At 61.0% G+C, this 14,700-nt stretch overlaps 2 protein-coding genes across 4 annotated transcripts in view; both read left to right on the plus strand.

Annotated features, from left to right (window-relative positions):
* Nucleotides 1–12,526, plus strand: part of CUX1 (cut like homeobox 1) — a 349,697-nt gene extending 337,171 nt beyond the window's left edge. For both annotated transcript variants that reach the window (XM_025864557.2, XM_025864556.2), the window contains exons 15-23: nucleotides 3,818–3,945; nucleotides 4,587–4,653; nucleotides 5,376–5,488; nucleotides 8,110–8,226; nucleotides 9,365–9,448; nucleotides 9,965–10,021; nucleotides 10,425–10,505; nucleotides 11,281–11,345; nucleotides 11,606–12,526. In XM_025864557.2, coding sequence (XP_025720342.1) covers nucleotides 3,818–3,945; nucleotides 4,587–4,653; nucleotides 5,376–5,488; nucleotides 8,110–8,226; nucleotides 9,365–9,448; nucleotides 9,965–10,021; nucleotides 10,425–10,505; nucleotides 11,281–11,345; nucleotides 11,606–11,675 — 782 coding nt within the window. In that variant the 3' untranslated portion in view covers nucleotides 11,676–12,526. The remainder of the gene's footprint in view (nucleotides 1–3,817; nucleotides 3,946–4,586; nucleotides 4,654–5,375; nucleotides 5,489–8,109; nucleotides 8,227–9,364; nucleotides 9,449–9,964; nucleotides 10,022–10,424; nucleotides 10,506–11,280; nucleotides 11,346–11,605) is intronic.
* Nucleotides 12,527–13,370: 844 nt separating this feature from the next.
* Nucleotides 13,371–14,700, plus strand: part of SH2B2 (SH2B adaptor protein 2) — a 23,105-nt gene continuing 21,775 nt past the window's right edge. For both annotated transcript variants that reach the window (XM_025864559.2, XM_025864560.2), the window contains exon 1: nucleotides 13,371–13,506. In XM_025864559.2, coding sequence (XP_025720344.1) covers nucleotides 13,464–13,506 — 43 coding nt within the window. In that variant the 5' untranslated portion in view covers nucleotides 13,371–13,463. The remainder of the gene's footprint in view (nucleotides 13,507–14,700) is intronic.

The raw sequence follows: 14,700 nt of genomic DNA on the forward strand, positions 1-14,700 counted from the left end.
GGGCGTAGTGGGTGTCGAAGTCCGAAGGGAAAGTTTTAAGGATGTGGACACTTGAGAACAGGTTAACTTCTTCAGGGAGTTTTGCAGGAGGGGAAGTAGAATGGAGAGGGGGGGTGTGTGTGTTTCAGAAGGCAGCCCAACACACTCATGAGCTTGTGGAACGCCGGGGGCTCGTCTCTGGCCACCTGTGGGGACAGACAGGTGCAGAGACGGTGGGTGATGAGCAGCTCCAGTGCTCCCACCGGGTGTGCAGATGGCTGATTGAATAAGGCAGGGTCCCCCGCCCGCAGGAAAGCCGTGAGCAGACACCCCCAGGCCTGCCATCCAGTTGTGCTAAGTTTCTGCGTTTAATCGATCCGCAGTCAGAAATCGTGCCTTGGGGGGCGCCTGGGTGGCTGGGTCAGTTAAGCGTCTGCCTTCGGCTCAGGTCATGATCCCGGGGTCCTTGGATGGAGCCCTGCATCGCATCGGGCTCCTTGCTCAGCAGGGAGCCTGCTTCTCCCTCTGTCTGCCGCTCCCCCTGCTTGTGGTCACTCTCCCTCTCTCTCTCACAAATAAATAAAATCTTAAAAAAAAAAAAAAAGGAGGCAGTCATGCCTTGACCTTAAGTCATAGCCAGGCTCCTTAAGTCTTGACCTTGACATTGCTTTGATTTCTTTCTCCCCTCTGTGAAATGCACCCCTTAGGAAGCCGTCCCAGATTCTCCCCAAAGGACGAGTTCCCATGAACTTTCACAGGGGGAGGCTGTCTGGCCCGTCTCACATGGGCCACCTTGCAGAGGCGAGGGGTCCTCTCCCTCTCCCACTAGTGTTCGTCTGTCAGTCACTCCCGCCCCCACGCCTGCCCCTACCCGGCCTCTCCCTCTCACAGGCTTTACCCTCATTGTTAGATACTGCGTTCTGCATGCTCCCTCCTCCCGAGCATGCCGCCCCGCACCAGGCTCTGCCCACTGCACTGCGCCATCTGGCATCTGTCCAGAGTGGGCTTGTCCCCAGGTCCCTCCACACCCCTGCCGCCCCACCCCACCCCCGGTTCCACCAGCACCTTGACCAAAGGCTTCCCTCCATCTCCTTGTTCAGCCTTGAGACCCCAGCGACCCCTCCTTACTCACCGACCGCCCCTATTCAACTTGGCACTTTGACACACTTTCTCCTGATTTCCCCCTGCTTCCTGCCACCCCCTCCCTGGGTCTTTTCTGGGACACCCCTGAAGGTTCTGGCCATTCTCACTGCAGGCTGTCTCTGGGCTTCCATGTTCCCTGCCTTGGGGTGTGGAGTCGGGGGAGGGGATGCCCTGAGCTCTCCCCAGGCTGCATCTCTGGCCTCGGGCCATGAGTCCGGCTCCCCCATCCCCATGACCCCTTAGCCACTCCACTAGCACCTCCTACTCACTGAAGCCAAACCACTGCTGCTCACCCCCTTCCCCATTTGGGGAACCAGCTCCAGGCACAGGCCTCAGCTCCTGGGTTCTGTATGACAAAGGGGTCACATCTCTCTCTCCAGTACCTTCTACTGCCTTGCCCCAGGGCCAGAATTCAAGCCCAGTTCTGCCCGAGTCCAGCTCAGGACCTCCCTTGACACCACCTGCCCACCTGAAGAGATGCCCCCCACCCCAACTTCTTGGTCTGGCTGTCCTTCCCCTGGCAGAGGAAAGCATGGGGGTGGCAGCCAGAGGACCCTGACGGAGCAGATCTAAGTGGCTCAGGGAGAGGGTCTCCGAGCAGGGTCTGTAAGTGAGGCCGCTCCTTTGGGGTGGATGCCCGCACGGCGGTTGCCTGGCCTTCTCATCGCCCCGGCGTGGAGCGACAGCTTGCTGCTAGGCTCCTGGCCCTGCCTCTGCAAGCATCCGCTGCCCCACCACACCCTGGGCCTCACCCCATCACTTCTGCTGCCCCGCCTCGCCCAGCCCCTTCCCTGTGTCTCACGGGCAGCCAAGCTCCACGCCTGCTGGGAGTGCAGGCCGGCCGGCCCTCAGTTCTGCCCAGAGCCACCTCTTCAGGGGTGTCCACCCCCGACACTCAGCTTTGCTCCCCCCCCGGAGAGCCCCTCAACAGCGAATCCAGTGTCTGGGGGCAGGGGCAGCAGCGTTTGGGTCAGGCCCTCCAGGCCAGCTCAGCAAAGCGGCCCGGCGTCCGCCGGCTGGGGCAGCCCAGAACAGTGCGCAGGCACGGGCACTGATGCACAGGAAACCCGGGGCCGGGCACCCCTCTGACCCCAGGCGCCTGACCAAGACCATGCCCAACAAAATAGCAGTGCAAGCAGTCATCTTGCTGGCACGTCGTCTGCCCCTTGTGCGGCGCTCGGTCCCCTCGGCACCACGCGGTGTGCACACCTCCGGGGATGAGGGCTCCCTCTGGCTAGACCTTGGGGCCCCCCCTCACCGTGGGCTCCTGAACCTCCATCCCGCCTCTTCTGTACCCACGGCCTACGGCCTGAAGGCCGGACCTCCACCCTGCCACCCCCCCATCCTCCCTCCATGACCTGACCCTGCCCTCACGTCCAGCCTCTTCCCCAAACCCCACCTCGGGTCCCTCACTTCCACCAATACCTGCCAGGTACCAGTGTCTGAAGGAAGAAGTCCGTTCAGGCCCAGAACCAGTGCAGACCCAGCTGCGGGGGGAGGGCTCGGACATGGCCTTGGGTTTGGTCCCGGCCGAAGAGGCCTCCGTTCTTCATCTGTAAAAGGGGGATCACCTTTTTGGACTGGTTGGATTGTTGCGAGATGTGTAAAGAGCTTGACGTGCAGCAGGCACCCAGGAGATGGAGCCGGTGGGGGTGAGGTCAGCAGCCCCCCACCCTGGCTCAGGACGCTGAGCGCAGCCAAGGCCGGGTTGGCAGGCAGGTCAGCAGGCCGCGCGGCGATGGGCAAATAAATCCCTGTGACAGGGAGGGTACAGGGCCATCCTCCTGACTCGGCCCCTAGCCCAGAGCCTTTGGGCATTTCTGGTGCCACAGTGCCCCCTGGTGGCCATGCAGCCCACCGCGAAGGACAGCACCTCCACCACCTTCTCTGCGGCCCTGAGCAAGACTCGTTGGCGCCATTTAGAAATAAGACCCGGGCTGCCCCCAGGCACCCACTTCCCTCCCTGCTCCTGGCTGCTGTTGGCACCCCACCCCCCGGGCCTGGACTGGGAGACTTTCCCAACATCTCCCACCCTCCAAAAGGACAGGAAGGTCTCCATACAGAATTATTTTGGATTGGCTTTTGCCACAAAGACAACACCTGGCAACTCAGTGGGGGGGGGGGGGGGGAGACTGTGTAGGTCCGGGGAATTCCTGGGGGGAGGGCACCCCATCCCCCTCACTGGGCTGGAGCCTGTTGGGGGAGAGGCCAAGCGAGTCTGGTGTCAGCTCCAGAGGCAGGACCCCTCACTCCCCCACCTCCTGCTGGATCTAAAGCAGGCCCACCCACGCCTGACTGTACCTTCTTTCTCCCCGACTCCGACCCCTGAGGCCTCCCTCTGGTCATTATCCCAGGGCACAGCCCTGGAAGAAACTTGGGGTTCGCTGGGTTCCACATCCCTGCCTTGCTTGACAGAGGCAAAGTGAGGCCTCAAGAGGGGCAAGGGGCCGGCCAGGCTCCCGGCTGGTCATGGCAGAAGCAGGGAGGACCCGTTCCTCCTGAGTCCCCCTGCCCTGGGCAACTGCAACTACCTCAGGAATTTCAGGAGCGTACTACTGAGTTCTTAGGGCCAGGAGTGGCCCTGCTGGCTGGCCTCACGGCCATCCCTTAGACTAAGGGTTGGAGAGGCAGAGTGGGGAAGGCGCCACGGGCCACACCAGGCTCCCTCTGACGGCCACGTCTTCCTTTGACGCAGGGCGCTGCGCAGAGCTGCAGGTCCACGTCACCGAGGCCACGGCCACAGCAGCTGAGCAGAGGGAGCTGATCGCACGCTTGGAGCAGGACCTTAGTACCATCCAGTCCATCCAGCGGCCAGATGCCGAGGTGAGCCTGCCCCCTCACCACCCGCCCCAAGCTTTGAGCCCTTACCCAATACAACTTCACGGGTTAACTGGCGCCAGCTCCTCAGGCGGCTGGCGTCCGCCTGCCCCCACAGGGCCCACGGGGCTGTCACCCACAGCCCGAGTGTTGCCTGCACACTTCACCACAAAGGCCCAGTTCGGGACGCCAGGCCACAGGGCACAGGGGCAGGCTTGGAACTCCGCCCTGGGAGCTGTGGACCGAAGCCGGGCAGGATGACCCACCCATCCCACAGCTAGAGGACCTGAGGCCCGGGGGTCACGGAAGGCTGGAGCCCACGGAGCCCTTGGAGGTCACTCTGTCACCCGCCGCATTTTCTAGATGCAGAAATGGGGCTCGGAGAGAGCAGCTGGGCCGGCCCCGGCAAGGCTGAGTGGCCCCATGATGGCACCCCGCTGAGCTCTCGCCTCGGGGGGTCAACCCGAGGCCCAGCCTTCCCTTCGGGGGCCCACGGGAGGTGTCCTCCAGGCCCCTTGTGGCCACTGGGGTACCCAGTCCCGCCACCAGACCGCCCCACCTGTTCCTTGCCCCCCACTTGCTTGGCACCCTGAAAGGGTTCTTTCGGTGGCACATAGAGAGCAGCTGCCTCTTCCTCCCACCTGCAGGGCGCAGCTGAGCACGGCCTGGAGAAGGTCCCAGAGCCCATCAAGGAGGCCACCGCCCTGTTCTATGGTAAGGAGGGGCTGGCCTGTCTCCGAGCCAGCGATGGGCAGGGCGGGGGCAGGGAAAGGAGAAAGGAGGTGCTACAGTCAGCCCTGATCCCTCAAGAGCACTCCCCGTCCTCCAAGAAGATCAGGGCCCCCCCGCCCCAGCAATGCAGCAGCAACCAAAGAGAGGGGGCTGGGTCCGCCACTTGCCCCTCTATGCCTTAGCTTGACACCCCCACCCAGAACCCTGGCCCCCTTTGCCCTTCCAATAGCCTGTGGGCGGCTAATGGCTGGTGGTGAGCGCCCCAGGGAGGCCTCAGCACAGAGATGCAGCCGGAGAGCTCCCAGCGCTGCTGGGGAGGTGGCCTGCTCCGGTGTCGGTATGGAGCAGGAACCTGGGGCTGATGGGCCCGGACATTGGAGGGAGGCTCCCACGGCTTCCCAGTGTCCTTTCACTTCCCCAGGAGCTGCGGTGGCGGGGGGGGGGGGGGCCTCGTCCTACAGATGCAGGGGTCTCAGGTCCAAGTACCGAGGAATGGGGGCCTGGGGCCCTCGCCGTCTAGGATCCCTATTCCCCTGGACATCCCTTCCCTGCCCCGGCCTCTCAGCGCCTGTGCTCAGACACCTGTGCCTTCCACCCTCATGGCCCTTGGCCAGAGTACCCTCTGGGCTGGGGCTACCCGACCTGAGGACCCATGGGTGGGTTCTGCCTCCCACCACCCCAAGCCACTCTCCTCCACCTCCTAGGACCCTCGGCACTGGCCAGTGTCACCCTCCCCGAGGGCCAGGTGGACTCGCTGCTCTCCATCATTTCCAGCCAGAGGGAGCGTTTCCGTGCCCGGAACCAGGAGCTGGAGGCCGTGAGTCACATTCTTCCCTCCCTTATGCCCCGTGGACCTGAGGACACAGTGGGGGACCCACAGGCTTGGGGGCAGAGAGATGTGTCACACACCATAAACCACAGAGGGGTTAGATTTGTTCTGTGCAGTCAGGGAGGGCTTCCTGGAGGAGGTTCTGCCACGCTGGGCTTTGAAAGACGACTTAGACACTCAAAGTGGAGGAGACTAGGTGAGCAGAGACAGGGGGGCCAACAAGCCCGAAAGGCTGTGCCAGGGCTGCAGGAATAAGACCCAGAGGGCCCTACCGCCCGGCTGGGGTGCTCCCCAAGGATTTAAGCAAGGGAGTGACACCGTCAGAATGGAAGGTAGGAAGGGTCACTCGGCAGCCAATTCAGGACAGAACCTGGCCTGGGAAGACGACTGGAGAGTGGTCACCATCGTCCAAGAAGAAACATCTGAATCCGGTGGGGGACTGAAGACAAGGGCAGGGCGGAGAGGAAGGGCTTTGAGCCCCGTAAGGAGGAGCAATCGGGAAACGTTGAGGAGCCCCGTGGGACTGGGAGAGCACCCGGCTGGGGGCCTTCCTGGAGGGGCGCCACAAGAAAGGGGTAGTCTGCAAAGGTGACCTGCAAAAATGCGAGGTGCCTCCCCGGGGTGACTGCGGTACCAGCAGGGTGGCTGGGGTCCCTGAACGGGAGACAGGATACAAGAGAGGGGGTCAGGGAGGAAGTGACAGGGGCATGCTCTCCTTTCCTGGGGGGACACAAAGACCCAGGCCCACGGAGGGAGTGCATGGTGGATCCGGATTGCGGAGGCCCTGGTGACAGACCAGAAGAGTACCTGGAGGGGGCGCTGTGCCGGCCTTGGGGACTCTGCAGACTCCCCATCCCCCAGAGCCAGGCCAGGTCATCCCCGAGCTCTCCCGGTGCGAGCAGGAGCCCGGAAGGTTTCCATCCTGCTCAAAGAGTCACTGCCTGAGCTCATGATGGAATTTCTAGACCCTTCCTCTCCAAACCCACAGCTGTGCCCGTGGGATTTCTAGGCTGGGGCCAGGGAGAGTCTGACATTCACTGGGTGCCCACGGCGGGCCAGGCCTGCTGCAGGCCCAGGGGCAAGGGTGGGCCAGCTCCAGTGGGACCTCCTGTGATCTGGGCTCTGGGGCAAGAGGCTTCAAACGGGGGCATGGTCAGGCCTGCTCACACTCACACTCACACTCACACTCCGCTCAGGGACTAGGGACGGCCATGCCACGGGATGCCAGGCAGCCCTTAAAAGGAGGCCTTCAAAATAGATTAAGTGGGAGGAAAAGTGTTTTACAGCATTCTACCTTTTGCTTTAAAAAAACCTAGGTTTTGTTGTTGGTTTTTTTTTTTAAATCAGGTACTGACTTTTTAAAAACTGTGGTAAAACGCACGTAACATAAAATTCACCGTCTTAACCATCTTTAAGTGTACAATTTGGGGACATTAAGTACATTCATGTGGTTGTACAAACATCCACACCATCCAAGTCCAGAGCTTTTTTCATCTTCCCAAACTGAAACTCTGTCCCCACTAAACACTAACTCCACGCCGCGCCCCCAGCCCATCCCCAGTTCACCACGCTTCTACCCTCTGTCTCTGTCACTTGACGACACTAGGGACCTCGTGTAAGTGGAATCATACAGTATTTGTCTTTGTGTGGCTGGCGTATTTCGCTGAGCAGAATGTCCTCAAGGTTCATCCATGTTGTAGCAGGTGTCGGAATGTCCTTCCTTTTTAAGGCTGAGCAATATTCTGTTGTGCCGTATACCAAGTTTTGTTTATCCATTCATCCATCAAGAGACCCTTGCTTTGCTCCCATCTGTTGGCTGCTGTGAACCGTGCTGCCATGAACATGGGATGTGCAGATATTTCTTGGAGTCCCTGCTTTCAGTTCTTTCGGGTAGCTACCCAGAAGTAGAATATCTGGATCATGGGATAATTCTATGCTTCATTGTTTGAGGAGCTGCCCTACGACTGGGTACTTTTTAGTCCTGTTTGAATTTTTTTGACAGTATGAAGAAAACACCTACTTGAGCATTTGGATAAGCTGAAAACTGAGGTCCTTTTTCATTTGCTCCTGGATTAGCAAACATTAAAACCGCATAGCGTCTGACTCCATTTATATGAAATGTCCAGAAGAGGCAAATCAAAAGAGACAGAAAGATCAGTGGTTGCCAGGGGGTAGGAGAAGAGGGAAGGACTGATGGGTTTGGGGTTTCCTTTTGGGGTAATAAACATATTGTGGAATGAAATCGTGGGGATGGTTCACCATATTCACTGTGAATATACTAAAAAAAAAAAAAGAATCATACACCTAAAGACAGTGATGTTTGTTATATGAATTACATCTCAATAGTTCTTTCAAAGGTTGATGATACCATAAACAAACAAAGAAGACATGAAGGAGCCTGGCCCCAAATCTGTCTTCTGCTTGGGGTGGGGTCACAGGAGGAGAAGGGGACTCGCCAGAATCTAGACGGTCAGAGAGATGGCCACAGGCGAAGAAGGGGCTCCGGGTAGATGAACAGAACCTGTGTCAGCCTGGCAGCCTCCCCCCAGCCCCTTCCCCCGCGGGCCCTGCCTGCCCGCCCACCTGCCCACCCGCCCACCTGCCCCCAGGAGAACCGCCTGGCCCAGCACACCATCCAGGCCCTGCAGAGCGAGCTGGACAGCCTGCGTGCAGACAACATCAAGCTCTTCGAGAAGATCAAGTTCCTGCAGAGCTACCCAGGCCGTGTAAGTGCCCTCCCCAGTTTCGGCCCCAGGTGTACCAGGCAAGCAGAGAGGCCTACCAGGCCCCCCAAGGCAAGAGGGTTGGGGGCAGTGACCTGCTGGGCAGCACTGGGGGCCATCCAGCCCGCCCTGCCTGCGAGCTATCCTCCCTGAGCTGGGGAGAGTCCCCCACAGTGGGGCCTTTGTGCAGTTCATTCGTCAGAACAGCCAGGAGGTGGTGAGGTTCAGCAAGAGGCGGGGCTCACAGGCCCCAGGCCCATGGGCCCTGGTGTCCCCTCTATGAAATGGGAGTGATCCACTAGCAGATCCTAGGATCCTAGGATTTAACTCCAGAGCTGTTGAGCATGCAGGATAGGCCCTGGGGAATCCATATGTTTTAAACTTACATTCTTTAAAAAAAAAACAAAAAAAACAGACTTTGGTCCAATATCCCCCAAACAGATCCAGAAAACAGAATAAAAAACTAAAAACCCACTCACTCCATTCTGGGCCTCGGAGGGCCCTCCCTGGCTTCTCTCAGCCCCCAGGCCTCACAGGGGAACCCCTCATGGGAGGAAACCCTTCTGTGACTGTGGGGAGACAGGGTGGCCTGTAGAAGCTCAGGGAGCAGTGACACTCAGGGTGGGGGCCTCCGGAGGACAAGACCTTCTGCCCCATCCCCCACTCCACCTGTTGGAACTGCACTCAGGCCACCAGAGGGCGCCAGACTCTGCGCAAACTAGTACACTGTACCCAGTGCCGCACTGGGGTGGGGGTGCCTGGCTCACGGCTCTGGTGCCCCACAGCCACCCTGCACGCTCCCCGCGAACCCCTCCCAGACCCACTGGCCCAGCCCTGTCTGATGTACACTCCAGCCCCAGACTGGACTTCAGTTCCCTCTCCCTGCCCTGAGTCACCGTGGCCCCGGAGCCTGGTGGGAAGTCTCTGAACTCGGGCAATGCTCCTGGACGTGTGGCCCTGGCCACATTCAAGCTGTCACCCGGCCCTCTCCCAGCTCTAGGGCGTGGGGCCCCTCCCCCACCTCCACTGTGCTGATGGGGAAACTGAGGCTCCCCTGTGATCCTGCCAGCCTCAGGATGCCTCATCCCTGCCTTATTCCTGTTGGGCCCTCAGTCACTGGGTCTCTCTCCTCCTCATACAGAGCGGAGGCGGTGACGACACGGAGCTGCGGTACTCATCCCAGTACGAGGAGCGCCTGGACCCCTTCTCCTCCTTCAGCAAGCGGGTGCGTGAGCCCACGGAGGCTGCTCACCGGCCGGCTGTGGGGAAGCCTGCAGGACCCACCAGCTCGCCAGGCCTCAGCCTGCCCTATGCCCTCATGCCAGCAGCCCGGCCCAGCCTCACTCTGCTCCCCGCCACACTGCCCCCCCCCCACACACACCCCCAGACCAGCAGGGCAGCCTCCATGAAGGCCGAGGGTGCACCCCGGGCGGGCCGAGGGTGCCAGGAATACCTGATGGCTACGTGAGGGTGTGTGATAGGGAGTGGGCTAACCCCACGCGCCTGCTCGGGGGTCAGGCAGACAAGCGAAGGGCCCCTGGTGTCATGTGGCCTCCGCAGAGGGCGGAGGGAGGCAGCTATCCCGGGAGCCGCTCACAGACGTTGGGCAAGCCCAGGGTGTCACGCTGAGTGGAAGGGGACACCAGGGAGGCCCCCAGCAGCCCCCTGGGGTCCCTCTCGGCAGCAAGCTGGGGCCTAGGGGGCCCTTGGGGTCCTCCCCTCACCCTCCCTCCCTCTTCAGGAGCGGCAGCGGAAGTACCTGAGCCTGAGCCCTTGGGACAAGGCCACGCTCAGCATGGTGAGTTCCCTCCTCTGTGCTCAGCTGGGACACGCCGGGACCTCTGACTCCGGGCCTCCAAAGACATCTGCCCTGAGTCCCGTCTGGAGAAGCCCCAGGGACCCCCCCCCCCTTACCCCGCACAGGCCCCGCCAGGAGTGGCCATGGGACCTAGAACAAGGGTCCCTTCCCCTCCAGGACAGCTCCTCCGGTAGTACCATTCCTGGAAGGTTCTGGAACTGTGCTGCAGGGGGCGCCATTCCCTAGAATTCCTGTGGCCCAGGTTCCCAGCCCATACAGTGGGAGACCAGCCTGCCGTCCCTCCTCTTCCTGCCCCGGGTCCTTCACTGCAGGAACCTGGGGCAGCCCTTCAGGGGTGGGTGAGGCCTGCCCCACCCCCACGCCACAACTTCTTGCTCCCCAGGGGCGACTGGTTCTCTCCAATAAGATGGCACGCACCATTGGCTTTTTCTACACGCTTTTCCTGCACTGCTTGGTCTTCCTGGTGAGTATCCAGGCGGGCAGCCAGTGATGCCTTCACCCTGCCTCCCGGACCTCCAAGGGCAGCAGGGTCGCTCTTGTGGCCTGGCACCCTGGGCAAACCCCGGGCCACACTGTGCTCCTGGCCACCTCTCTCCCCTTCAAGGGGACAGTGAGCCCACCCATCAGGCCCTCTGGCTGGGGCAACAGCCCGGCCACTCTGGAAACGGCCTGGCTGACTCCGTCCACGGCCCCGTCCTGGAGGGGCGCGGGGGGAGGGCATGGCCACTGTGGGAACCTGAGGCCGGCAGGGAAGCAGGTCTGACTGACTACTAAGGGACAGCCAGGTGGGCTGCACAGGCAGGGATATTTTGAACTGAATCTCCTCAAGTGCAGAGTGACCGTCCTGGGGAATGTCTGCCGTCCACTGAGGGAATCGGAGAGGGTAGGACATGCCTGTGAAGGCTTCAGCCTCGGGGACTCCTGTCCCCAACGAGGCCACAGGCAAGATGGCCCCTCCGTGGTTAGCCTGGGCTCCAACTCTGACCCCAGAGCCCAGCAGGTCCCGGCCTGCCAGTGTCACACGCAGCAATGTCAGGGACAGTTCCCCCACGGCAAGGCCTGTCTGGCTGTGTGAAACAGGCGGGGGCGCAGGGACATCTCTGAGGCCCTCCTGCCCTGGGGTCCGGCCCAGGAGAACCGTCATGCGCAGCCGGGAGGCCAGGCCCGGTGGCTTGAGGTGGGCTGCAGGAGGGGCGGTGCGTGGGGACAGACAGTTCACTGTGTCTCTGCCTGGCCAGGTGCTCTACAAGCTGGCGTGGAGCGAGAGCATGGAGAGGGACTGTGCCACCTTTTGCGCTAAGAAGTGAGGACAGCACCCGAGTCCCACCACAGCCCTGCGCTGAGCCCCGCCACACCACCGAGCTTCTCCCGTGCCCCCCACCCCCAGCCCTCCACCACTGCCGCCCACTCTGGCCCGCCCCCAGCTCCCCAGCACCCACCCTGCCACAGGATGCACGCCCCCTGGGGATCCCCGTGCCCCCTCCACACACACGTGCACACACATACACACACACTTCCCTCCTTTTTACCCTTGGTCTCAGCAAAGGTCTCTATCCCCAACAGGTTTGCCGATCACCTGCACAAGTTCCACGAGAATGACAATGGGGCGGCAGCCGGTGACTTGTGGCAGTGATGTCCCCGGGCCTCCCCAACACGACAGTGATGGCTGCACCCCCCACCCCTTGCTTATTCAGCTGCTTCTAATGACTTAGACTTCCCTGAAGAGTTCCCCACAGAAACTGCCCTTGTCCTCCACGCCCTGGTGCCAGAGGTCCCAGGTCCCCCTGGGCCCCCTTAAGGGGACGTCAGCCACATCAGGCCCCCTAGGTCCAAAAAGGCCCCGAGGCCCAGCCAGGCTGAGTCAGAGGGGCCCCTTCAGCCCCATCTTAGGCTGGGGACCTGGCTTGGGCCCCGCCCACAGCCTGACCACTATCCCTGGTGGCAGTCACCTCCCATCACCAGCTGTGATGATTTGAGTCCTTGCTGATTCTGTCCATGGTTCATCCAGTTGGGATCCCCTGGGCCTCTCTGTGCCAGGTCTGAGATCCCCTAGGGCTCCCCTACCATCTACCACCACCACCTCCCCCAAGAGATAGAGGTCCCTCCCTCACAGGCCAGCAGGCTTTGAGTCCTGCCTTTGTCACCACCCCCACCCCACCCTGAGAAGAGGGGAAGCCCCAGAGGGCGTGGGATAGTTTCTGTTACCTCCTTCCTGCCCCCAGACCTGTTGTGAGTTTTGCTTTCTTCTTTAGCAAGATATTTTGGCTTCTAGGCAAGGAGGGATCTCCAGTGAGCCCCTGTGCCCCAGGCTTTTCAGACCCAAGGACTGGCCTGAGGGGCCCAGGTGCCTCTCAGCCAAGGCAGAACGAGCCCATGGAACACCCTAGCATGGCCACCTTGGGGCCACTGGCTGATCTTCCTAAGTTAGATTTGCACTTGCGCGTTCAGCTTTGCACATTTCAAATAAACACATGGTTGCAGCTACGCTGGTGCCCATGCCCTGTGACTCCGGGGGGACAGGTAGCCCGTGGGTGCCTGCCGCGACATGCCTGGGAGCTGGGACTGGACCTTTCAGCTGCTCTGCTGATGTGAGGCATGACCCCCAGCACACGGGAGCTCTCTTCCTTTTCCTATCCCCCAGGAATTCCGTGAGTGGGTCCAGACCGTTGCTAGAACCCAAACCCACAATGTCTGAGTTCTCTTGAGCAGATAAGCAACCCGATCAAAAAGAGAAATCTATTCCTTAAAAAAAAAAAAAAAAAAAAAAAAACCTATCAGGCGGCATTTGGATGTGTGATGCGTGTTGGAGTGTGATGTCAGCTCCTGGGGAATCCCTCCTTCCCTTTCTGGGTGCCCTGGAGCCATGCACTCTATGCCCCTTTCCCTTGGGTCCCTGCTTGCCAGGTACTGCAGAGCCCATGCCCACCAAGCCCCCTGAGTGTCGGATTTGCACTGAGCCACCGGTCAGCCCTAGCCCAGCTCCACTCATGTGGGGCTCCCTCTTGGTTTGCGGTGGCTGGCGTTACCCCACTGGCCAGGTGGCCCCTGAAGCTGGCTCCACACCCAGCTCCCACCCCGCAGTGCACCAGGCCAGTGTCCCCCGTACTATCCCTGTCTCAGTTCTAGTCCTGAACACTCTAGAGCTTATACATCCAGAGGCGCCTCTTTGGAGTCCCATCCTCAGCACCCCTCACCATCTGCCCCATCAGGGACCCCGGATGAACCCATTCTCCCTGACTCTCATTCCTGTCCCCATGACAGAGCTGGTCTTGGCCAATCACCGGCACCCTCCACCCTCCACCACTTCCACATCTCCCACCAGTTCCTCCTTGTGGGTCAGAGTCACAAAGAGCTGGCTCCTCCTCACTTCCTCCTCCCTGGGGATCAGAGCTATTGTCCTGCCCAGGACCCTCCCTGGCCAATGACAGCCCACCGGCAGAGCTCAACCCACTACCCAGAACCAGGTTAGTCCTGGGGGGGGGGGGGGGGCGGGGGGGGGCAGGTTCTCCCATCTCCCAGAAGGATGGGGTCCACAGCCAGGCCACCCACACACACTCCCAGCTCTCCCAGCTTCATTCATTGACCTCCTGGTTCCCAGCCAGCAGTAAAGGCCTCTGTGCAGCCCCAATCGATAGCCGGTCCACGTCTAAGCTTTCATTGAGCGTCTGCTGGCCGAGTCCCGCTGGGAGGGCAGCTAGTGTGTGTGTGGAAGGGAAGAGACTAGGTACCAGGACCTCCGACGAGACCCGCCTTGCTTCAGCACCCTGGAAGAGGGCAGCCCAGGGCTGGGGGGCAGGAAGCGAGGGCTCCAGGCCAGTCTCGATCTTTCACCAACCCACTGCTCCTCTCTAGGCCCACCCTTTCCATCTCCGAGACTGGGATAAAAACCCTTCTTTGCCTGTCCTGCCTCCTGGGAAATCAGAGGTGACAGGGCTTTGTGAAAGGTTAAAGGGCTCTCCACAAAGGTCGGTGATCACTCTGGGAGGAAGAGGGCAACAGATGGAGGCACTCTCAGCTGGCAGCTGCAGAAGGCTTAGTAAGGGCAGGGAGAACTGATCTGATCACCTGTGGGGGCTGAGGGCTTGGGGCGGGAGGCAAGGGAGAGGGCGGGAGAAGGAGCTCCGGCGCCCTGCCCCCTCTCCCCAGGAGCGAGCAATAGGTCTGATGTCTGAGCTGCCCTCCCACTCCTCCCGGACCCCTTGCCAGGGGTCAGTCCACAATTGCTCCGCAAACACCAGCAGGAGTCTGTTTTCTCAGCCAGAGTGGTCTCTGCCCTAAGCTATGCCTTGGGTTTTGGGGCTGCAGAACCCAGCGGTGGTGAAGAAGCCAGGGCTGTGTCTGCCCCCCATCAGCCCCGTTTGACCTCTGAAGATCTCTTCGGGTGGCGCCCGTTTCCGCAACACTGTGAAGGTGCATAGATGGAGCAGTGCTCGGGTCTTCCCGGCCCTGTAGCCCTTGGGCTATTTCCGGCAGGGGGAGCGCCGAAAGGAGAGGGCGTGTTGCTCGCCCTCGGGATTTATGAGAACCAGACGTCGACTTCCCCTCTTGCGACATCTGGGCCTCCTCGGGGCTCCCATTGTTCCCGCGGCGTAAGGTCCAGGACAGCGGCGGCCTCCTCCTGGCGCCCATCCCCAAGGGGCGCCCACGCCCCCCATACA

This window comes from Callorhinus ursinus, unplaced genomic scaffold (genome assembly GCF_003265705.2).
Source record: "Callorhinus ursinus isolate GAN/ISIS: 27379988/994484 unplaced genomic scaffold, GSC_fseal_2.0 scaffold55, whole genome shotgun sequence".
Classification (NCBI taxonomy): Eukaryota; Metazoa; Chordata; class Mammalia; order Carnivora; family Otariidae; genus Callorhinus; species Callorhinus ursinus.